Source organism: Pleurodeles waltl, chromosome 3_1 (genome assembly GCF_031143425.1).
Source record: "Pleurodeles waltl isolate 20211129_DDA chromosome 3_1, aPleWal1.hap1.20221129, whole genome shotgun sequence".
In the NCBI taxonomy this organism is placed as follows: domain Eukaryota; kingdom Metazoa; phylum Chordata; class Amphibia; order Caudata; family Salamandridae; genus Pleurodeles; species Pleurodeles waltl.
In genome coordinates, this window is record NC_090440.1 from 78,298,559 (window position 1) to 78,322,146 (window position 23,588).

The 23,588-nt window shown below is 50.2% G+C and overlaps 1 protein-coding gene across 4 annotated transcripts in view; it reads right to left on the reverse strand.

Annotated features, from left to right (window-relative positions):
- NAT10 (N-acetyltransferase 10) overlaps positions 1-23,588 on the reverse strand; it is a 326,800-nt gene that overhangs the window by 144,849 nt on the left and 158,363 nt on the right. For all 4 annotated transcript variants that reach the window (XM_069221852.1, XM_069221854.1, XM_069221853.1 and 1 more), the window contains exon 12: positions 11,655-11,791. In XM_069221852.1, the coding sequence (XP_069077953.1) occupies positions 11,655-11,791 (137 nt within the window). The remainder of the gene's footprint in view (positions 1-11,654; positions 11,792-23,588) is intronic.

Here is a 23,588-nt window from a genome sequence, read left to right on the forward strand (position 1 = left end):
TGCAGTGTTGCAAGTCTCACGCTTCTTGCGGGGAGTTGCAGGGTTCTTTAAAGCTGCTTCTGGAAACAAAGTTGCAGTCTTTTTGGAGCAGGTCCGCTGTCCTCTGGAGTTTCTTGTCTTTTTCGAAGCAGGGCAGTCCTCAGAGGATTCAGAGGTCGCTGGTCCCTTGGAAGGCGTCGCTGGAGCAGAGTTCTTTGGAAGGCAGGAGACAGGCCGGTGAGTTTCTGGAGCCAAGGCAGTTGTCTTCTGGTCTTCCTCTGCAGGGGTTTTCAGCTAGGCAGTCCTTCTTCTTGTAGTTTGCAGGAATCTAATTTTCTAGGGTTCAGGGTAGCCCTTAAATACTAAATTTAAGGGCGTGTTTAGGTCTGGGGGGTTAGTAGCCAATGGCTACTAGCCCTGAGGGTGGGTACACCCTCTTTGTGCCTCCTCCCAAGGGGAGGGGGTCACAATCCTAACCCTATTGGGGGAATCCTCCATCTGCAAGATGGAGGATTTCTAAAAGTTAGAGTCACCTCAGCTCAGGACACCTTAGGGGCTGTCCTGACTGGCCAGTGACTCCTCCTTGTTGCTTTCTTTGTTCCCTCCAGCCTTGCCGCCAAAAGTGGGGGCCGTGGCCGGAGGGGGCGGGCAACTCCACTAAGCTGGAGTGCCCTGCTGGGCTGTGACAAAGGGGTGAGCCTTTGAGGCTCACCGCCAGGTGTCACAGCTCCTGCCTGGGGGAGGTGTTAGCATCTCCACCCAGTGCAGGCTTTGTTACTGGCCTCAGAGTGACAAAGGCACTCTCCCCATGGGGCCAGCAACATGTCTCTAGTGTGGCAGGCTGCTGGAACTAGTCAGCCTACACAGACAGTCGGTTAAGTTTCAGGGGGCACCTCTAAGGTGCCCTCTGGGGTGTATTTTGCAATAAAATGTACACTGGCATCAGTGTGCATTTATTGTGCTGAGAAGTTTGATACCAAACTTCACAGTTTTCAGTGTAGCCATTATGGTGCTGTGGAGTTCGTGTTTGACAGACTCCCAGACCATATACTCTTATGGCTACCCTGCACTTACAATGTCTAAGGTTTTGTTTAGACACTGTAGGGGTACCATGCTCATGCACTGGTACCCTCACCTATGGTATAGTGCACCCTGCCTTAGGGCTGTAAGGCCTGCTAGAGGGGTGTCTTACCTATACTGCATAGGCAGTGAGAGGCTGGCATGGCACCCTGAGGGGAGTGCCATGTCGACTTACTCGTTTTGTCCTCACTAGCACACACAAGCTGGCAAGCAGTGTGTCTGTGCTGAGTGAGAGGTCTCCAGGGTGGCATAAGACATGCTGCAGCCCTTAGAGACCTTCCTTGGCATCAGGGCCCTTGGTACTAGAAGTACCAGTTACAAGGGACTTATCTGGATGCCAGGGTCTGCCAATTGTGGATACAAAAGTACAGGTTAGGGAAAGAACACTGGTGCTGGGGCCTGGTTAGCAGGCCTCAGCACACTTTCAATTGTAAACATAGCATCAGCAAAGGCAAAAAGTCAGGGGGCAACCATGCCAAGGAGGCATTTCCTTACACTGCACATAAAGTAGAACAAAAATATTACAACAACCAAAAACAACTGTAAATCATAGAACAAACCATCCCCCCTCCCTGCACGGTTGAACTAAAACTACCCACCTCCCCAAATCTGCAGAGCGCCTGTCGCCCCAACCCAAGTAGGGGTGGCTGTTGCCCACTTTCGATCACCCCAGTGCCCGTCCCTGAAGAAAAAAAAAAGTTTTTTACCATTCTGGTGGTCTTCCATGTGTCACAGCAAGATTGTTCAGTCCCGTAGTTCCAATGCATACCATGAGTCAATGTAACTCAATTCAGACAGGGCAGTTATCACTTTGCGGCCTGCTGAAGTGTCTAATGAGAGGACAAGATTGTAGGATGTGGGAGTGCGGAGCTTCAAGTTTATTATGTGGGGTCTAGGACACGGCTAGGCCCAGTGAGGTGCTCCGATCTTTCTGCCATCCCAAGCCCGACAGTCTAGTTCAGAGTCCCAAGTAAGAGTTTGCTGGCAAACCTGATAAATCGAAGCCTTCAGTTTATGCAGCAGATGATGGAATGTGTGGCAAATTCATAACCAAGCATAAAGCGCCACAGATGCAAAACTGTGTAATTCAAGTTGACCTGCTTGGGACCTTGTCCGTGTGTTTTTGTAGGCAGTCTGGGTATGAGACCTAACATTAGACTCTCAAACAGAACATTCCAGACACACATTTCACTTCCCTATTGTAGAAATATACCCTCTTTTTGGCATGATTACCCCCACTTTTTTCCTCCTATCAGTATGCTTAGACTGTTTTCACGGGGATCCTGCTAACCAGGGACCCCAGTGATTGTGCTCTCACCCTCTAGATTTGTTTGCCTAGGACCTATGTACACCCCACAACTGGCATACTGGTGTCCCCTTAAGTCCCTAGTATATGGTACTTAGGTACCCAGGGCACTGGGGCACCAGGGGACCCCCACGGGCTACAGCATGTATTATGCCACCTATGGGAGCCCATGCAAAATGTGTCTGCAGGCCTGCCATTGCAGCCTGCGTAAAGAGGTGCATGCGCCCTTTACCACAGGTCACTAAACCAGGTCACTGTAAGTCACCCCTAAGGTAGGCGCTCTTAGCCCAGAGGGCAATGTGCAGGTCCCCATGTGTGAGGGCACCCCTGCATGAGCAGAGGTGCCCCTACGAACTCCAGCCTCATTGCACTGGACTCTAAGTGCGGGAGGCTATTTTACCAGTTAAATGGACACAGGTACCTGTGTCCAGCTACATAATGGTAACTCCGAACCTGGGCATGTTTGGTATTGAACATGTCGGAATCATACCCCAATCCAGTTGCCAGTATTGGTTGCATGATTCCATGCACTCTGGGGGCTCCTTAGAGGACTCCCTCTCCCCCAGTATTGCTCCTACCAGTCCACTAGGGTTTTGCAGACAGCCTGCGCTGCTGCCATCCCTCAGAGGTTTCTGCCCTCTTCTGCTTGACCAGCTCAAGCAGGGGAAGGCAGAATGAAGAATTTCATGTGGGAGAGGGAGGCAACACCCTCTCCCTTGTAAATAGGTGTTACATGGCTTGGGAGGGGTATCCTCCCCAAGCCACTGGTTTGCTTTAAAGGACACATTTGGTGCCTTTCGTGCATAGACCGGTTTGTACCAGTCTAGGGATCCTCGGTCCCTGTTCTGGCCTGAACTGGACAAAGGAAAGGGGAGTGACCACTTCCCTGTCCATCACCACCCCAAGGGTGGTGCCTAGAGCTCCTCCAAGTGGCCACTTGATTCTGCCATCTTGAAACCAAGATGTGCAGAGGTCCCTGGAAGCATCTGAGTGGCCAGGTCAGGTAGGTGACGTCAGAGACCCCTCCTGATAGGTGGGTCACTGTGCTAAGTGACCAAACCCCCTTTTAGGGCTACTTAGGGATTCCCTTACAAGTGGGTCCCCAGGTTCGACGTGCAACGCTCCACTAGGACTCCTCTGCATCATTTAGGTCTACTTCTGGCCACTGGAACTGCAAGTGGATTCTTCAGGACCCAACAAGTCAGCAACTACTGCGACAACTTTGTTTCTACGTCTCCTTCCAGCAACTGCAACATTTCCCTGGCTGTGCGTCCTCTGGGGTCGGCGAGACTTCAGCCTGCACCAAGAAGCAAGAAGGAATCTCCCTTGGGGTGAAGGAGTCACTCCCCTGCATCTTCAGGCACCAACTCCATGACGTCCAGATGCGTGGTTCTGCTCTTTTACGGAGCTGCGTGGATCCTGCATCACAGGTGGTGGTCTGGAGTGGTCCCTTTGGTCCTCCTTACCCACTCTCCAACGAGAGACAGTGAGCCCTTGCCTTTCCCTGCAGTACAGTACCCCTGTGCACCGTGACTCTTGCACCTACAAGGCTTGTTTGCTCCTGCTCCAAGGGATCTTCAGGCTCTGAGTAGCCCTGGCCCCCAGCACTTCATTCTGCCAAACACAGTCTCCTTTCTGCTGCTCCAGGGACATAGGACTCCTCTTCAGGTGTGCTGACTGGGCCTCACCACACCTTACTGTGCTTGCTGCCAGTGGTTTGCCTGTGGGGGCTGGGACTGCTTCAGCTGGCTCTCCCGACTGCTGAGGGTCGGCCCGGACTCCCCACCCAGGGTCAAGTCCCCTGAGCCTCTTCAGCCTTGCAACTTCTCCTGTGCTTCTTCTCTTTGCCAAGGCTTGTTGGTGTTTCTCCTAACCACTGACCAACTGCAAACCGACAGCGGACATCGCTGTCCCTCCAATCTTAGACAGGTTAGACTTAGGCTACACGGAGGAGAATCAGGAGGAATCTGGGGTACACCACAGCCCTTTTAGGAGCACTGCAGGTAGTGAAAAGGGGCAGGGGGTCACACAAGTAGGCCCACTTTTACTCCTAGGGGGTTGGCTCAGAGAGTCCCCAGAAGGAGGGATATGTCCTCATCTGTCAACACCCATGTCTCATCAGTGTCTAATGGGACCCACCACTCCAACTCAGAGGAAGATTCTCTAGACCGGGCACTCTGAAAGCTGAGGTTGGAGGAGGCCAACCTGAGACTGCAGCAGCAGTTAGCCCTAGATAGGGAGGCATTCGCAGTGGAAAGGGAGAGACAGGATTTGGGGCTAGCTCCCCATGGTGGCAACAACAATCACTGTAGAGACACCAAGGTCAGGGTGGACTCATATGAGTCTAGGAACCTGAGTAAGATAGTCCCACCTTACAAGGTGGGAGATGACATCCACATGTGGTTCACTGTCTTAGAGAGGGCATGTAAAGCACAGTGGGCAGCAATCTTGTGGCTCTCTTCTGACAAAGGCAGAGACAAACTCCTCACTGTCAGAGTGGAAGATGCAGATGATTACCAAGCACTTAAGAGTGCACTCTTAGATGGGTCCACAGAACAGTATAGGATTACGTTGAGGGAGACAAAAAAGGAGACCTCCCAGGATTGGATACATTTGGTGGACTGCTCTGTTAAACATCTGGAAGGCTGGTTGCATGGATGCAAGGTAAGTGGCTTCCATGCAACCAGCCTAATTTTAAGAGAGCACATTCCTAACAATTGCATTTCTGATCAGCAGTATGAATACCTGGTGGACTCCAGCCTGACCTCTCCCCAAGAATTGGGAAAAAAGGCAGACAAATTAGTCCATACCAGGATGGGCAGGAAGGCTCCCACAGGTGGTGACCACAAGAAGAAAGATTCTGGTAAGAGCTAGGACAAGGGTGGGGGCAAACAAACAAAAAAGAAAGTCTTCATCAGGCCCACAAAACTCTTCTGGGGGTGGTTCTAAGTCCTCTTCCTCTGCCTCTGCCTACAAGAAACCTTGGTGCTACATCTGTGGACATAAAGGCCATAGGGCAGGTGACAGCACCTGTCCTAAAAAGAGCACCAAGCCTCCTACCACTACTACCACTCCTACCCGTAGTGCCCCTACCAGTAGCAACAATAGTGGTAGTAGTAGTCAGTTGAAAAGTGTAGCTGGGCTCTCCTTGGGGACTGAAGTGGGCTCTAGGCTAATCAGAGAGACCACTGAGGCTCTGTTGGTCTCCAAGAGAGGCACTGACCTTGCCACCGTAGCTGCTTGTCCCCTTATGGATAAGTACAGGCACCATGCCTTGATAAATGGTGTTGAGGCTGAGGCCTACAGGGACACCGGTGCTCGTGTCATCCTGGTGACTGCAAAACTGGTGTCACCTGAACAACACCTACTTGGTCACAAGTACCAAGTGACCGATGCTCACAACAACACTCAGTTCCACCCCATGGCAGTTGTGGACTTCAGTGGGGACGGGTTTACTGACCCTATGAATGTTGTAGAGTCCTCTGATCTACCTGTGGAGTGTCTGCTAGGTAATGACTTGGAAACCTCAGCTTGGGATGAAGTAGAGTTGAAGGCCTATTCAGCAATGCTAGACATATCTTTGCCCTGATCAGAACACAGACCAAAAGCAAAGGGAGCAGGGTGCTCTGGAGCCTGGTGCAATGGTCAAGAAGTTCCAGTGAGAATTCCACTCCTAATAGAGAGGATTCTACTCCTTGGGTAGAACCTACAGCAGAGGAGCTCAAAGCTGATACAGACGCAGGGGGGCCCACCAGGGAGGAACTCAGTTTTGGAACAGCAATCCTGTCCTACACTGGAAAGTTTGAGGCAGCAAGCTGCAGCAAAATAAACACGGAATGTCAGTGGTACCCATAGGGTCTACTGAGACAACAGCCTCCTTTATTCAGAAGCAAGGGACCCTAAACCTAGTGCCACAGGGAGATTGGTCATCCCTCAGTAATTTAGGGCGTTCCTGTTAACCTTTGCCCATGACATTCCCCTGGCAGGCCATCTGGGGCCAAGCAACACTTGGGAAAGGCTTGTCCCTCACTTTCACTGGCACCACATGTCTGAAGACACCAAAAAGGTTTGCTGCTCCTGTTTGACCTGTCAAGCCAGAGGCAAGACAGGTGGCACCCCAAAGGCCCCCTTAACTCTACCACCAGTGTTTGGGGTACCCTTTAAAAGGGTTGGGGTGGATATAGTTGGCCCCCTGGGCGCCCAAACAGCCACTGGAAACAGATTTATACTAGTGGTGGCAGACCATGCCACCAGGTACCCAGAGGCATTCTTAAATAGAAAGGGCATCACTATAAAGTGATAGTGCCCAGTAAGAGTGGAGAATGCTGTTTTGGGTTTGCCATCGTCTGATAACTTGATCTGCCAGTCAAATCAAAGGTGCTAAGATACTTGGCAGAAGCCAAAGTATCTATTAGCTCATCTGCCCTAGGGATTGGATGAGCATCCGTTTTTGTTATTGTATTGAGGCCTCTGTAATCCACACAGAACCTCATCTCTCTTTTGCCATTTTGAGAGTGGGGTTTTGATACAAGGACTACAGGACTAGCCACAGGGCTGTCTGAAGGTGCAACAACTCCCAGGTCCAGCATCTTTTGCACCTCAGCTTTGATAGATTCGCTGACATGATCAGGCTGGCTGTGTGTATATTTTACTTTTGACAGGCAGGCTGTCACCTGTGTCAATGGTGTAATCACACCATGTTCTTTGACCAGGAGTTAAGGAAAACAGTTCAGTGAACTGAACTAAGAGATTTTTGCAATCTTACATTTGCTACTTAGAGAGGCAGTCCGCAAGAACAACCCCCTCTACTGAACCATCTACTGTATTGTGAGAGAAGAGGTCAGGGAGAGAGCCACTCTCTTCTTTCTGACCTTCATTAGTGGCCATGAGTAAAGTCATGTCAGCCCTGTCATAATAAGGTTTTAGGCAATTCACATAAAGCATCCTGTGTGTGCTTCCGGGAGTGACCACGTCAGCCAGATAGCTGACCTCACCCTTTTGTCTCTTCAATAGTGTGTGGGCCACTCCACCTGTCCTGGAATGCCCTGGGAGCCACGGGCTCCAGGACCCACACCTTCTGTCCTGGCTGATAAATAGTCAGCATAGCCTTCTGGTCATGCCACTGCTTCTGCAGTTCTTGGCTGGCCTGAAGATTGTCGTTGCCGTCTTCATGTATTCGGCCATTCTGGATCTAAGGCCTAATACATAAATCACAATGTCCTGTTTTGGAGGCCTAAGAGGCTGCTCCCAGCCTTGTTTTACAAGGGCAAGTGGACCCCTAACAGAGTGTCCAAACAAAAGTTCAAAGGTGCTGTAGCCCACTCCCTTTTTGAGGAACCTCCCTGTAGGCAAGAGGAGGCAATGTAAAAGGACATCTCACCTTCTTCTGAGTTTTTCTGAGAGTCCCATTATCATGCCTTTGAAGGCTTTGTTGAATCTCTCAACTCACCCATTTGTTTGTGGATGGTAATTGGTGATGAATTTGTAAGTGACAACACCACTCCTTCCACATGTCTTTGAGGTATGCAGACATGAAGTTTGCATCTCTGTCTGATACCACCTCTTTAGGAAAACCTACCCTGGAGGAGATTCCCAGGAGGGCCTTGGCCACTGCAGGGGCTTCAGTGGTCCTAAGAGCCTCTGACCAACTGCAAACCGACAGCTGACGTGAGGGACCATCTGCACTGCTCCAAGGACTGCTCTTCAGCTCCTGCACTGCACAGCTGGTCTTCTCCCATCGACCTGGTTCTGCATCCACAGAAGGGTGGTGTAGGAAGTTGGCTCTGTATGTGCTATTTCAAAGTAAGGAATAGCATGCACAGAGTCCAAGGGTTCCCCTTAGAGGTAAAATAGTGGTAAAAATAGATAATACTAATGCTCTATTTTGTGGTAGTGTGGTCGAGCAGTAGGCTTATCCAAGGAGTAGTGTTAAGCATTTGTTGTACATACACATAGACAATAAATGAGGTACACACACTCAGAGACAAATCCAGCCAATAGGTTTTGTTATAGAAAAATATATTTTCTTAGTTTATTTTAAGAACCACAGGTTCAAATTTAACATGTAATATCTTGTTTGAAAGGTATTGCAGGTAAGTACATTAGGAACTTTGAATCATTTCAATTGCATGTATACTTTTCAAGTTATTCACAAATAGCTATTTCAAAAGTGGACACAGTGGAATTTTCACAGTTCCTGGGGGAGGTAAGTTTTTGTTAGTTTTATCAGGTAAGTAAGACACTTACAGGGTTCAGTTCTTGGTCCAAGGAAGCCAACCGTTGGGGGTTCAGAGCAACCCCAAAGTTACCACACCAGCAGCTCAGGGCCGGTCAGGTGCAGAGTTCAAAGTGGTGCCCAAAACGCATAGGCTATAATGGAGAGAAGGGGGTGCCCCGGTTCCGGTCTGCTTGCAGGTAAGTACCCGCGTCTTCGGAGGGCAGACCAGGGGGGTTTTGTAGGGCACCGGGGGGGGGGGGACACAAGCCCACACAGAAATGTCACCCTCAGCGGCGCGGGGGCGGCCGGGTGCAGTGTTAGAACAAGCGTCGGGTTCGCAATGGAAGTCAATGAGAGATCAAGGGATCTCTTCAGCGCTGCAGGCAGGCAAGGGGGGGCTTCCTCGGGGAAACCTCCACTTGGGCAAGGGAGAGGGACTCCGGGGGTCACTTCTGCAGTGAAAGTCCCGTCCTTCAGGTCCTGGGGGCTGCGGGTGCAGGGTCTTTTCCAGGCGTCGGGACTTAGGTTTCAGAGAGTCGCGGTCAGGGGAAGCCTCGGGATTCCCTCTGCAGGCGGCGCTGTGGTGGCTCAGGGGGGACAGGTTTTGGTACTCACAGTCGTAGAGTAGTCCGGGGGTCCTCCCTGAGGTGTTGGTTCTCCACCAGCCGAGTCGGGGTCGCCGGGTGCAGTGTTGCAAGTCTCACGCTTCTTGCGGGGAGTTGCAGGGTTCTTTAAAGCTGCTTCTTGAAACAAAGTTGCAGTCTTTTTGGAGCAGGTCCGCTGTCCTCGGGAGTTTCTTGTCGTCGTCGAAGCAGGGCAGTCATCAGAGGATTCAGAGGTCGCTGGTCCCTTTGGAAGGCGTCGCTGGAGCAGAGTTCTTTGGAAGGCAGGAGACAGGCCGGTGAGTTTCTGGAGCCAAGGCAGTTGTTGTCTTCTGGTCTTCCTCTGCAGGGGTTTTCAGCTGGGCAGTCCTTCTTCTTGTTGTTGCAGGAATCTAATTTTCTAGGGTTCAGGGTAGCCCTTAAATACTAAATTTAAGGGCGTGTTTAGGTCTGGGGGGTTAGTAGCCAATGGCTACTAGCCCTGAGGGTGGGTACACCCTCTTTGTGCCTCCTCCCAAGGGGAGGGGGTCACAATCCTAACCCTATTGGGGGAATCCTCCATCTGCAAGATGGAGGATTTCTAAAAGTTAGAGTCACCTCAGCTCAGGACACCTTAGGGGCTGTCCTGACTGGCCAGTGACTCCTCCTTGTTATTCTCATTATTTTCTCCGGCCTTGCCGCCAAAAGTGGGGGCCGGGGCCGGAGGGGGCGGGCAACTCCACTAGCTGGAGTGTCCTGCGGTGCTGCGACAAAGGGGTGAGCCTTTGAGGCTCACCGCCAGGTGTTACAGCTCCTGCCTGGGGGAGGTGTTAGCATCTCCACCCAGTGCAGGCTTTGTTACTGGCCTCAGAGTGACAAAGGCACTCTCCCCATGGGGCCAGCAACATGTCTCTAGTGTGGCAGGCTGCTGGAACTAGTCAGCCTACACAGACAGTCGGTTAAGTTTCAGGGGGCACCTCTAAGGTGCCCTCTGGGGTGTATTTTGCAATAAAATGTACACTGGCATCAGTGTGCATTTATTGTGCTGAGAAGTTTGATACCAAACTTCCCAGTTTTCACTGTAGCCCTTATGGTGCTGTGGAGTTCGTGTTTGACAAACTCCCAGACCATATACTCTTATGGCTACCCTGCACTTACAATGTCTAAGGTTTTGCTTAGACACTGTAGGGGTACAGTGCTCATGCACTGGCACCCTCACCTATGGTATAGTGCACCCTGCCTTAGGGCTGTAAGGCCTGCTAGAGGGGTGTCTTACCTATACTGCATAGGCAGTGAGAGGCTGGCATGGCACCCTGAGGGGAGTGCCATGTCGACTTACTCGTTTTGTCCTCACCAGCACACACAAGCTGGCAAGCAGTGTGTCTGTGCTGAGTGAGAGGTCTCCAGGGTGGCATAAGTCATGCTGCAGCCCTTAGAGACCTTCCTTGGCATCAGGGCCCTTGGTACTAGAAGTACCAGTTACAAGGGACTTATCTGGATGCCAGGGTCTGCCAATTGTGGATACAAAAGTACAGGTTAGGGAAAGAACACTGGTGCTGGGGCCTGGTTAGCAGGCCTCAGCACACTTTCAATTGTAAACATAGCATCAGCAAAGGCAAAAAGTCAGGGGGCAACCATGCCAAGGAGGCATTTCCTTACAGGTGGGTAGTGGTTCCTGCACTCCAGCTCGAACTGGACTCTGTCCCCTTCTCCTGCAGGTCCTCTTCTGCCAGAACCCACCTTTGGTTTCTTCCAGTCTGGTCCGGGTCTTGCACAATCCCTTTTCTAAGTCCTCTTGTTAATCCTTGGGAAGGCCAGGTACTTAACCCTCCTCTACTGGTCGCTGGGGGGTCACTCTCAGGTACTCACCTCTTGGGGTCCTTAGTTCTTCCAGCTCCCCTCTAACTACTCCACATCCTTGGGTGAGAGACTTCTCTCCCCATTCCACTTGCTCTCAATGTGAAGAGTGTTCCAGGTTTCTGAGAGCTTAGCCATCAACACCTAGTTCTAAGGCTAAAATGTACTCACAGAATTTCTCCTTGTGGTGGCTGCTGTTCTCCCACCTACTTTGAATCTGCAGTAACATTTAATAAACAAGATATGAATTTAGGGCCTGACCACCTTCATTATGATTCATGTGGACAAACAATGCTTATATCAGTTTTGAACGAATAAAGCACAGAAACTGAATAAAAGATGTACAACGTCCCTGTACAGATGAAACTGCATCAGTAATGTACTTAGTTACCATAAACCATTTAAACTCATCCCAAGTGCAGCAATACAAAGCAAGTCGTGCATTTTCTCATGGCAAACAATAAAATATCTGGATACACCTATAGAAACAACATTCTGTGATGAGAAAAGACCATGACTTGGGTCTCGCACAATAAAACAGTGCATTACAATTAACAACTGTGTTTTGACTGAAAAGTTCAAAAATTGCTTGAAGAATGGAGAAGGGTCCAGAGGTCTATGTCTACTCTCTTACCCATTGATTGTAGAAGCCATGAAGACAAGGTAGGGTCCAAGCAGGTTTTTCACCAAGGGGAGTGGAATGGCAGCAGCTTCATCAATCACCACAAGCTCAGCCTGGCCCAGTTTAACTGCATCAGCAGGATGTATGTACTAAGAGGAAACAGGCAATGAATGAATAATTATACGGTGGCGAGAGCCCACATTATGTCAAATGTCTGTAACGCTACAGCAACAACATTCTTTGTGCTTTATATTGTCATTGTACATAAATAGGATCATAGTAGGGTTAATATTTCCCAAACGTTGAATGTGCACTAGGTACTGTAATGGAACATGACATTTGGCAAAACGTGCAGATTTAACTCAATCTGCTGAAAACATATTCAAAAGAGGCGTAACAACGAGGAGCAGGCACAAATGTTTATTCTGTCAAGAACATGCGCAGGTACAATCAACCTGCCACTCAGAGAACCATACGCACAATTTCACATCTCACATTCACAATAAAAACCCTGCACTCCCTTCCAACATAACTATGCAAGACAGAAAGAAGGAAAAGAGGAAACAGACTAAAAAAGACTTAATCAGTGACAATCACAACCTAGACAACATTTTGAGAGTTTTAACTATTTTTGATGATAGGCATAACTTACTGTTTCCCCCTATCAACTCCTGAGCCATTCCAAGCACTTTTTGGTCATGCAAAAATCTCAACTGCTCCACTGCGACTATCTCTCAATAAAATATACCACTTCCCTAAAGGTGGAATGCACGGTTGTAGGAAGTTGGCTCTGTATGCACTATTTCAAAGTAAGGAATAGTATGCACAGAGTCCAAGGGTTCCCCTTAGAGGTAAGATAGTGGCAAAAAGAGATAATACTAATGCTCTATTTTGTGGTAGTGTGGTCGAGCAGTAGGCTTATCAAAGGAGTAGTGTTAAGCATTTGTTGTACATACACAGGCAATAAATGAGGAACACACACTCAGAGACAATTCCAGGCCAATAGGTTTTTGTACAGAAAAATATATTTTCTTAGTTTATTTTAGGAACCACAGGTTCAAATTTTACATGTAACACTTTAAATGAAAGGTATTGCATGTAGGTACTTTAGGACTTTGAATAATCAAAATAGCATATACAGTCTTTACATAAATCACATATAGCTATTTTAAAACTAGACACTTTTCAACAGTTCCTAGGGGGAGTAAGAGTTAGTTAGTTTTTGCAGGTAAGTAAACCACCTAGGGGGTTCAAGTTTGGGTCCAAGGTAGCCCACCGTTGGGGGTTCAGAGCAACCCCAAAGTTACCACACCAGCAGCACAGGGCCGGTCAGGTGTAGAGGTCAATGTGGTGCCCAAAACGCATAGGCTTCAATGGAGAAGGGGTGCCCCGGTTCCAGTCTGCCAGCAGGTAAGTACCTGCTTCTTCGGAGGGCAGACCAGGGGGGTTTTGTAGGGCACTGGGGGGTTTGGAGGTGGGGGGGGGGGGGACACAAGTTAGCACAGAAAGTACACCCTCAGCAGCACGGGGGCGGCCGGGTGCAGTGTGCAAACACACGTTGGGTTTCCAATGGAAATCAATGGGAGACCAAGGGGTCTCTTCAGCGATACAGTCAAGGGGGGGGGGCTCCTCGGAGTAGCCACCACCTGGGCAAGGGAGAGGGCCTCCTGGGGGTCACTCCTGCACTGGAGTTCCGATCTTTCAGGTCCTGGGGACTGCGGGTGCAGAGTCTTTACCAGGAGTCGGGATCTGGGAAGCAGGCAACGCGGTCAGGGGGAGCCTTGGGATTCCCTCTGCAGGCGTCGCTGTGGGGGCTTAGGGGCAACTCTGGCTACTCACGGTCTCGTAGTCGCTGGGGAGTCCTCCCTGAAGTGTTGTTTCTCCACAAGTCGAGCCGGGGGCGTCGGGTGCAGAGTAGCAAGTCTCACGCTTCCGGCGGGAAACGCAGTTTGTAAGGAAATGCCTCCTTGGCATGGTTGCCCCCTGACTTTTTGCCTTTGCTGATGCTATGTTTACAATTGAAAGTGTGCTGAGGCCTGCTAACCAGGCCCCAGCACCAGTGTTCTTTCCCTAACCTGTACTTTTGTATCCACAATTGGCAGACCCTGGCATCCAGATAAGTCCCTTGTAACTGGTACTTCTAGTACCAAGGGCCCGAATGCCAAGGAAGGTCTCTAAGGGCTGCAGCATGTCTTATGCCACCCTGGAGACCTCTCACTCAGCACAGACACACTGCTTGCCAGCTTGTGTGTGCTAGTGAGGACAAAACGAGTAAGTCGACATGGCACTCCCCTCAGGGTGCCATGCCAGCCTCTCACTGCCTATGCAGTATAGGTAAGACACCCCTCTAGCAGGCCTTACAGCCCTAAGGCAGGGTGCACTATACCATAGGTGAGGGTACCAGTGCATGAGCATGGTACCCCTACAGTGTCTAAACAAAACCTTAGACATTGTAAGTGCAGGGTAGCCATAAGAGTATATGGTCTGGGAGTCTGTCAAACACGAACTCCACAGCACCATAATGGCTACACTGAAAACTGGGAAGTTTGGTATCAAACTTCTCAGCACAATAAATGCACACTGATGCCAGTGTACATTTTATTGCAAAATACACCCCAGAGGGCACCTTAGAGGTGCCCCCTGAAACTTAACCGACTGTCTGTGTAGGCTGACTAGTTCCAGCAGCCTGCCACACTAGAGACATGTTGCTGGCCCCATGGGGAGAGTGCCTTTGTCACTCTGAGGCCAGTAACAAAGCCTGCACTGGGTGGAGATGCGAACACCTCCCCCGGGCAGGAGCTGTAACACCTGGCGGTGAGCCTCAAAGGCTCACCCCTTTGTCACAGCCCAGCAGGGCACTCCAGCTTAGTGGAGTTGCAGGCCCCTCCGGCCACGGCCCCCACTTTTGGCGGCAAGGCTGGAGGGAACAAAGAAAGCAACAAGGAGGAGTCACTGGCCAGTCAGGACAGCCCCTAAGGTGTCCTGAGCTGAAGTGACTCTAACTTTTAGAAATCCTCCATCTTGCAGATGGAGGATTCCCCCAATAGGGTTAGGATTGTGACCCCCTCCCCTTGGGAGGAGGCACAAAGAGGGTGTACCCACCCTCAGGGCTAGTAGCCATTGGCTACTAACCCCCCAGACCTAAACACGCCCTTAAATTTAGTATTTAAGGGCTACCCTGAACCCTAGAAAATTAGATTCCTGCAACTACAAGAAGAAGGACTGCCTAGCTGAAAACCCCTGCAGAGGAAGACCAGAAGACGACAACTGCCTTGGCTCCAGAAACTCACCGGCCTGTCTCCTGCCTTCCAAAGATCCTGCTCCAGCGACGCCTTCCAAAGGGACCAGCGACCTCGACATCCTCTGAGGACTGCCCCTGCTTCGAAAAGACAAGAAACTCCCGAGGACAGCGGACCTGCTCCAAGAAAGGCTGCAACTTTGTTTCCAGCAGCCTTGAAAGAACCCTGCAAGCTCCCTGCAAGAAGCGTGAGACTTGCAACACTGCACCCGGCGACCCCGACTCGGCTGGTGGAGATCCAACACCTCAGGAGGGACCCCAGGACTACTCTGATACTGTGAGTACCAAAACCTGTCCCCCCTGAGCCCCCACAGCGCCGCCTGCAGAGGGAATCCCGAGGCTTCCCCTGACCGCGACTCTTTGAATCCTAAGTCCCGACGCCTGGGAGAGACCCTGCACCCGCAGCCCCCAGAACCTGAAGGACCGGACTTTCACTGGAGAAGTGACCCCCAGGAGTCCCTCTCCCTTGCCCAAGTGGAGGTTTCCCCGAGGAACCCCCCCCTTGCCTGCCTGCAGCGCTGAAGAGATCCCGAGATCTCTCATAGACTAACATTGCAAACCCGATGCTTGTTTCTACACTGCACCCGGCCGCCCCCGCGCTGCTGAGGGTGAAATTTCTGTGTGGGCTTGTGTCCCCCCCCCCGGTGCCCTACAAAACCCCCCTGGTCTGCCCTCCGAAGACGCGGGTACTTACCTGCAAGCAGACCGGAACCGGGGCACCCCCTTCTCTCCATTCTAGCCTATGTGTTTTGGGCACCACTTTGAACTCTGCACCTGACCGGCCCTGAGCTGCTGGTGTGGTGACTTTGGGGTTGCTCTGAACCCCCAACGGTGGGCTACCTTGGACCAAGAACTGAACCCTGTAAGTGCCTTACTTACCTGGTAAAACTAACAAAAACTTACCTCCCCCAGGAACTGTGAAAATTGCACTGTGTCCACTTTTAAAACAGCTATTTGTCAATAACTTGTAAAGTATACATGCAATTTTTATGATTTAAAGTTCCTAAAGTACTTACCTGCAATACCTTTCAAATGAGATATTACATGTAGAATTTGAACCTGTGGTTCTTAAAATAAACTAAGAAAAGATATTTTTCTATAACAAAACCTATTGACTGGATTTGTCTCTGAGTGTGTGTACCTCATTTATTGTCTATGTGTATGTACAACAAATGCTTAACACTACTCCTTGGATAAGCCTACTGCTCGACCACACTACCACAAAATAGAGCATTAGTATTATCTCTTTTTACCACTATTTTACCTCTAAGGGGAACCCTTGGACTCTGTGCATGCTATTCCTTACTTTGAAATAGCACATACAGAGCCAACTTCCTACATTGGTAGATCAGCGGTGGGGTACAAGACTTTGCATTTGCTGGACTACTCAGCCAATACCTGATCACACGACAAATTCAAAAATTGTCATTAGAAATTGATTTTTGCAATTTGAAAAGTTTTCTAAATTCTTAAAAGACCTGCTAGGGCCTTGTGTTAGATCCTGTTTAGCATTTCTTTTAGAGTTTAAAAGTTTGTAAAAGTTTGAATTAGATTCTAGAACCAGTTGTAGATTCTTAAAAAGTATTCCAACTTTTAGAAGCAAAATGTCTAGCACAGATGTGACTGTGGTGGAACTCGACACCACACCTTACCTCCATCTTAAGATGAGGGAGCTAAGGTCACTCTGTAAAATAAAGAAAATAACAATGGGCCCCAAACCTACCAAAATACAGCTCCAGGAGCTTTTGGCAGAGTTTGAAAAGGCCAACCCCTCTGAGGGTGGCAACTCAGAGGAAGAGGATAGTGACTTGGAGGACAATTCCCCCCTACCAGTCCTATCTAAGGAGAACAGGGTCCCTCAAACCCTGACTCCAAAAATAATAGTCAGAGATGCTGGTTCCCTCACAGGAGAGACCAACACCTCTGAAATCACTGAGGATAACCCCAGTGAAGAGGACATCCAGTTAGCCAGGATGGCCAAAAGATTGGCTTTGGAAAGACAGATCCTAGCCATAGAGAGGGAAAGACAAGAGATGGGCCTAGGACCCATCAATGGTGGCAGCAACATAAATAGGGTCAGAGATTCTCCTGACATGTTGAAAATCCCTAAAGGGATTGTAACTAAATATGAAGATGGTGATGACATCACCAAATGGTTCACAGCTTTTGAGAGGGCTTGTGTAACCAGAAAAGTGAACAGATCTCACTGGGGTGCTCTCCTTTGGGAAATGTTCACAGGAAAGTGTAGGGATAGACTCCTCACACTCTCTGGACAAGATGCAGAATCTTATGACCTCATGAAGGGTACCCTGATTGAGGGCTTTGGATTCTCCACTGAGGAGTATAGGATTAGATTCAGGGGGGCTCAAAAATCCTCGAGCCAGACCTGGGTTGACTTTGTAGACTACTCAGTGAAAACACTAGATGGTTGGATTCAAGGCAGTGGTGTAAGTAATTATGATGGGCTGTACAATTTATTTGTGAAAGAGCACCTATTGAGTAATTGTTTCAATGATAAACTGCATCAGCATCTGGTAGACCTAGGACCAATTTCTCCCCAAGAATTGGGAAAGAAGGCGGACCATTGGGTCAAGACAAGGGTGTCCAAGACTTCAACAGGGGGTGACCCAAAGAAAGAGGTCACAAAGACTCCCCAGGGGAAGGGTGATGAGACAACCAAAACTAAAAATAGTAAAGAGTCTTCTACAGGCCCCCAAAAACCTGCACAGGAGGGTGGGCCCAGAGCCTCTTCACAAAACAATGGGTACAAGGGTAAAAACTTTGATCCCAAAAAGGCCTGGTGTCATAGCTGTAAACAGCATGGACACCAAACTGGAGACAAGGCCTGTCCCAAGAAAGGTTCCACTCCAAACTCCCATCCAGGTAACACTGGTATGGCTAGTCTCCAAGTGGGATCAACAGTGTGCCCAGAGCAAATCAGGGTCCACACTGAAGCTACTCTAGTTTCTGAGGGTGGGGTGGATTTAGCCACACTAGCTGTCTGGCCGCCTAACATGCAAAAATACAGACAGCAACTCTTAATTAATGGGACTAGAATAGAGGGCCTGAGGGATACAGGTGCCAGTGTCACCATGGTGACAGAGAAACTGGTTTCCCCTGGCCAATACCTGACTGGAAAAACTTACACAGTCACCAACGCTGACAATTAGAGAAAAGTACATCCCATGGCAATGGTTACTTTAGAATGGGGAGGGGTCAATGGCCTGAAACAGGTGGTGGTCTCCTCAAATATCCCAGTGGACTGTCTGCTTGGAAATGACCTGGAGTCCTCAGCATGGGCTGAGGTAGAACTAAAAACCCATGCAGCAATGCTGGGTATCCCTGAACTGGTGTGTGTGAAAACAAGAGCACAATGCAAGGCACAGGGTGAAAAAGTAGAGCTGGAGTCTGGAAAAATGGCCCAGCCTACCAAGAGAACAGGAAAGTCAGTTGGGAAACCAACTGCAACACAGCAAAAGAAAGGGAACCTCTCTTCTCAGGAAGGAGTTCTGCCCTCTGAGGGAACTGAGCCTTTGGAGCTTGAACCTTATCAGGTTGAGCTCTTAGGCCCAGGGGGACCCTCAAGGGAGGAGCTGTGTAGGGGACAAGAAACCTGTCCCTCTCTTGAAGGCCTTAGGCAGCAAGCTGCTGAAGAGTCCAAGGGCAAGAAAAATGGAACACATAGGATCTATTGGGAAGATGGACTCCTGTACACTGAGGCCAGAGACCCCAAACCTGGTGCCACTAGGAGAGTGGTAGTGCCTCAGCTGTTCAGAGAGTTCATCCTAACATTGGCCCATGACATTCCCCTTGCTGGACATTTGGGACAAACCAAGACGTGGGAGAGGTTAGTCAACCACTTCTACTGGCCCAATATGTCCAACATGGTTAAGGAGTTTTGCCTCTCCTGCCCCACCTGTCAAGCCAGTGGTAAGACAGGTGGGCATCCAAAGGCCCCCCTCATTCCACTTCCAGTGGTGGGGGTTCCCTTTGAAAGAGTGGGTGTGGACATAGTTGGTCCACTAGAACCTCCCACAGCCTCAGGAAATATGTATATCCTGGTAGTAGTGGATCATGCTACCAGGTATCCTGAAGCTATTCCCCTTAGGTCGACTACTGCCCTGCAGTAGCCAAGGCCCTCATTGGTATCTTTACCAGAGTGGGTTTCCCTAAGGAGGTGGTGTCTGACAGAGGTACCAACTTCATGTCAGCATACCTGAAACATATGTGGAATGAGTGTGGAGTGACTTATAAATTCACTACACCTTACCATCCACAAACTAATGGCTTAGTTGAGAGGTTCAACAAGACATTAAAGGGCATGATCATGGGGCTCCCAGAAAAGCTCAAAAGGAGATGGGATGTCCTCTTGCCATGTCTGCTTTTCGCTTACAGAGAGGTGCCACAGAAGGGAGTAGGATTCTCACCCTTTGAACTTCTGTTTGGTCATCCTGTAAGGGGACCACTTGCTCTTGTTAAAGAAGGCTGGGAGAGACCTCTTCATGAGCCTAAACAAGACATAGTGGACTATGTACTTGGCCTTCGCTCTAGAATGGCAGAGTACATGGAAAAGGCAACCAAAAACCTTGAGGCCAGCCAACAGCTCCAGAAGTTTTGGTATGACCAAAAGGCTGCACTGGTTGAGTTCCAACCAGGGCAGAAAGTCTGGGTTCTGGAGCCTGTGGCTCCCAGGGCACTCCAGGACAAATGGAGTGGCCCTTACCCAGTGCTAGAAAGGAAGAGTCAGGTCACCTACCTGGTGGACCTGGGCACAAGCAGGAGCCCCAAGAGGGTGATCCATGTGAACCGCCTTAAGCTCTTCCATGACAGGGCTGATGTGAATCTGTTGATGGTAACAGATGAGGATCAGGAGGCAGAGAGTGAACCTCTCCCTGATCTTCTGTCATCAGACCCAAAAGATGGCACAGTAGATGGAGTGATCTACTCAGACACCCTCTCTGGCCAACAGCAAGCTGATTGTAGGAGAGTCCTACAACAGTTTCCTGAACTCTTCTCCTTAACCCCTGGTCAGACACACCTGTGTACCCATGATGTGGACACAGGAGACAGCATGCCTGTCAAAAACAAAATCTTTAGACAGTCTGACCATGTTAAGGAAAGCATCAAGGTGGAAGTCCACAAGATGCTAGAATTGGGAGTAATTGAGCGCTCTGACAGCCCCTGGGCTAGCCCAGTGGTCTTAGTCCCCAAACCTCACACCAAAGATGGAAAGAAAGAGATGAGGTTTTGTGTGGACTACAGAGGGCTCAATTCTGTCACCAAGACAGATGCTCATCCAATTCCAAGAGCTGATGAGCTCATAGATAAATTAGGTGCTGCCAAATTCTTAAGTACCTTTGACTTGACAGCAGCGTACTGGCAAATAAAAATGGCACCTGGAGCAAAAGAGAAAACAGCATTCTCCACACCTGATGGGCATTATCAGTTTACTGTTATGCCCTTTGGTTTAAAGAATGCCCCTGCCACCTTCCAAAGGTTGGTGAATCAAGTCCTTGCTGGCTTGGAGTCCTTTAGCACAGCTTATCTTGATGATATTGCTGTCTTTAGCTCCACCTGGCAGGATCACCTGGTCCACCTGAAGAAGGTTTTGAAGGCTCTGCAATCTGCAGGCCTCTCTATCAAGGCATCCAAATGCCAGATAGGGCAGGGAACTGTGGTTTACTTGGGCCACCTTGTAGGTGGAGGCCAAGTTCAGCCACTCCAACCCAAGATCCAGACTATTCTGGACTGGGTAGCTCCAAAAACCCAGACTCAAGTCAGGGCATTCCTTGGCTTGACTGGGTATTACAGGAGGTTTGTGAAGGGATATGGATCCATTGTGACAGCCCTCACTGAACTCACCTCCAAGAAAATGCCCAAGAAAGTGAACTGGACTGTGGAATGCCAACAGGCCTTTGACACCCTGAAACAAGCAATGTGCTCAGCACCAGTTCTAAAAGCTCCAGATTATTCTAAGCAGTTCATTGTGCAGACTGATGCCTCTGAACATGGGATAGGGGCAGTTTTGTCCCAAACAAATGATGATGGCCTTGACCAGCCTGTTGCTTTCATTAGCAGGAGGTTACTCCCCAGGGAGCAGCGTTGGAGTGCCATTGAGAGGGAGGCCTTTGCTGTGGTTTGGTCCCTGAAGAAGCTGAGACCATACCTCTTTGGGACTCACTTCCTAGTTCAAACTGACCACAGACCTCTCAAATGGCTGATGCAAATGAAAGGTGAAAATCCTAAACTGTTGAGGTGGTCCATCTCCCTACAGGGAATGGACTTTATAGTGGAACACAGACCTGGGACTGCCCATGCCAATGCAGATGGCCTTTCCAGGTTCTTCCACTTAGAAAATGAAGACTCTCTTGGGAAAGGTTAGTCTCATCCTCTTTCGTTTGGGGGGGGGGGGGTTGTGTAAGGAAATGCCTCCTTGGCATGGTTGCCCCCTGACTTTTTGCCTTTGCTGATGCTATGTTTACAATTGAAAGTGTGCTGAGGCCTGCTAACCAGGCCCCAGCACCAGTGTTCTTTCCCTAACCTGTACTTTTGTATCCACAATTGGCAGACCCTGGCATCCAGATAAGTCCCTTGTAACTGGTACTTCTAGTACCAAGGGCCCGGATGCCAAGGAAGGTCTCTAAGGGCTGCAGCATGTCTTATGCCACCCTGGAGACCTCTCACTCAGCACAGACACACTGCTTGCCAGCTTGTGTGTGCTAGTGAGGACAAAACGAGTAAGTCGACATGGCACTCCCCTCAGGGTGCCATGCCAGCCTCTCACTGCCTATGCAGTATAGGTAAGACACCCCTCTAGCAGGCCTTACAGCCCTAAGGCAGGGTGCACTATACCATAGGTGAGGGTACCAGTGCATGAGCATGGTACCCCTACAGTGTCTAAACAAAACCTTAGACATTGTAAGTGCAGGGTAGCCATAAGATTATATGGTCTGGGAGTCTGTCAAACACGAACTCCACAGCACCATAATGGCTACACTGAAAACTGGGAAGTTTGGTATCAAACTTCTCAGCACAATAAATGCACACTGATGCCAGTGTACATTTTATTGCAAAATACACCCCTGAGGGCACCTTAGAGGTGCCCCCTGAAACTTAACCGACTGTCTGTGTAGGCTGACTAGTTCCAGCAGCCTGCCACACTAGAGACATGTTGCTGGCCCCATGGGGAGAGTGCCTTTGTCACTCTGAGGCCAGTAACAAAGCCTGCACTGGGTGGAGATGCTAACACCTCCCCCGGGCAGGAGCTGTAACACCTGGCGGTGAGCCTCAAAGGCTCACCCCTTTGTCACAGCCCAGCAGGGCACTCCAGCTTAGTGGAGTTGCCCGCCCCCTCCGGCCACGGCCCCCACTTTTGGCGGCAAGGCTGGAGGGAACAAAGAAAGCAACAAGGAGGAGTCACTGGCCAGTCAGGACAGCCCCTAAGGTGTCCTGAGCTGAAGTGACTAACTTTTAGAAATCCTCCATCTTGCAGATGGAGGATTCCCCCAATAGGGTTAGGATTGTGACCCCCTCCCCTTGGGAGGAGGCACAAAGAGGGTGTACCCACCCTCAGGGCTAGTAGCCATTGGCTACTAACCCCCCAGACCTAAACACGCCCTTAAATTTAGTATTTAAGGGCTACCCTGAACCCTAGAAAATTAGATTCCTGCAACTACAAGAAGAAGGACTGCCTAGCTGAAAACCCCTGCAGAGGAAGACCAGAAGACGACAACTGCCTTGGCTCCAGAAACTCACCGGCCTGTCTCCTGCCTTCCAAAGATCCTGCTCCAGCGACGCCTTCCAAAGGGACCAGCGACCTCGACATCCTCTGAGGACTGCCCCTGCTTCGAAAAGACAAGAAACTCCCGAGGACAGCGGACCTGCTCCAAGAAAGGCTGCAACTTTGTTTCCAGCAGCCTTGAAAGAACCCTGCAAGCTCCCCGCAAGAAGCGTGAGACTTGCAACACTGCACCCGGCGACCCCGACTCGGCTGGTGGAGATCCAACACCTCAGGAGGGACCCCAGGACTACTCTGATACTGTGAGTACCAAAACCTGTCCCCCCTGAGCCCCCACAGCGCCGCCTGCAGAGGGAATCCCGAGGCTTCCCCTGACCGCGACTCTTTGAATCCTAAGTCCCGACGCCTGGGAGAGACCCTGCACCCGCAGCCCCCAGAACCTGAAGGACCGGACTTTCACTGGAGAAGTGACCCCCAGGAGTCCCTCTCCCTTGCCCAAGTGGAGGTTTCCCCGAGGAACCCCCCCCTTGCCTGCCTGCAGCGCTGAAGAGATCCCGAGATCTCTCATAGACTAACATTGCGAACCCGACGCTTGTTTCTACACTGCACCCGGCCGCCCCCGCGCTGCTGAGGGTGAAATTTCTGTGTGGGCTTGTGTCCCCCCCCCGGTGCCCTACAAAACCCCCCTGGTCTGCCCTCCGAAGACGCGGGTACTTACCTGCAAGCAGACCGGAACCGGGGCACCCCCTTCTCTCCATTCTAGCCTATGTGTTTTGGGCACCACTTTGAACTCTGCACCTGACCGGCCCTGAGCTGCTGGTGTGGTGACTTTGGGGTTGCTCTGAACCCCCAACGGTGGGCTACCTTGGACCAAGAACTGAACCCTGTAAGTGTCTTACTTACCTGGTAA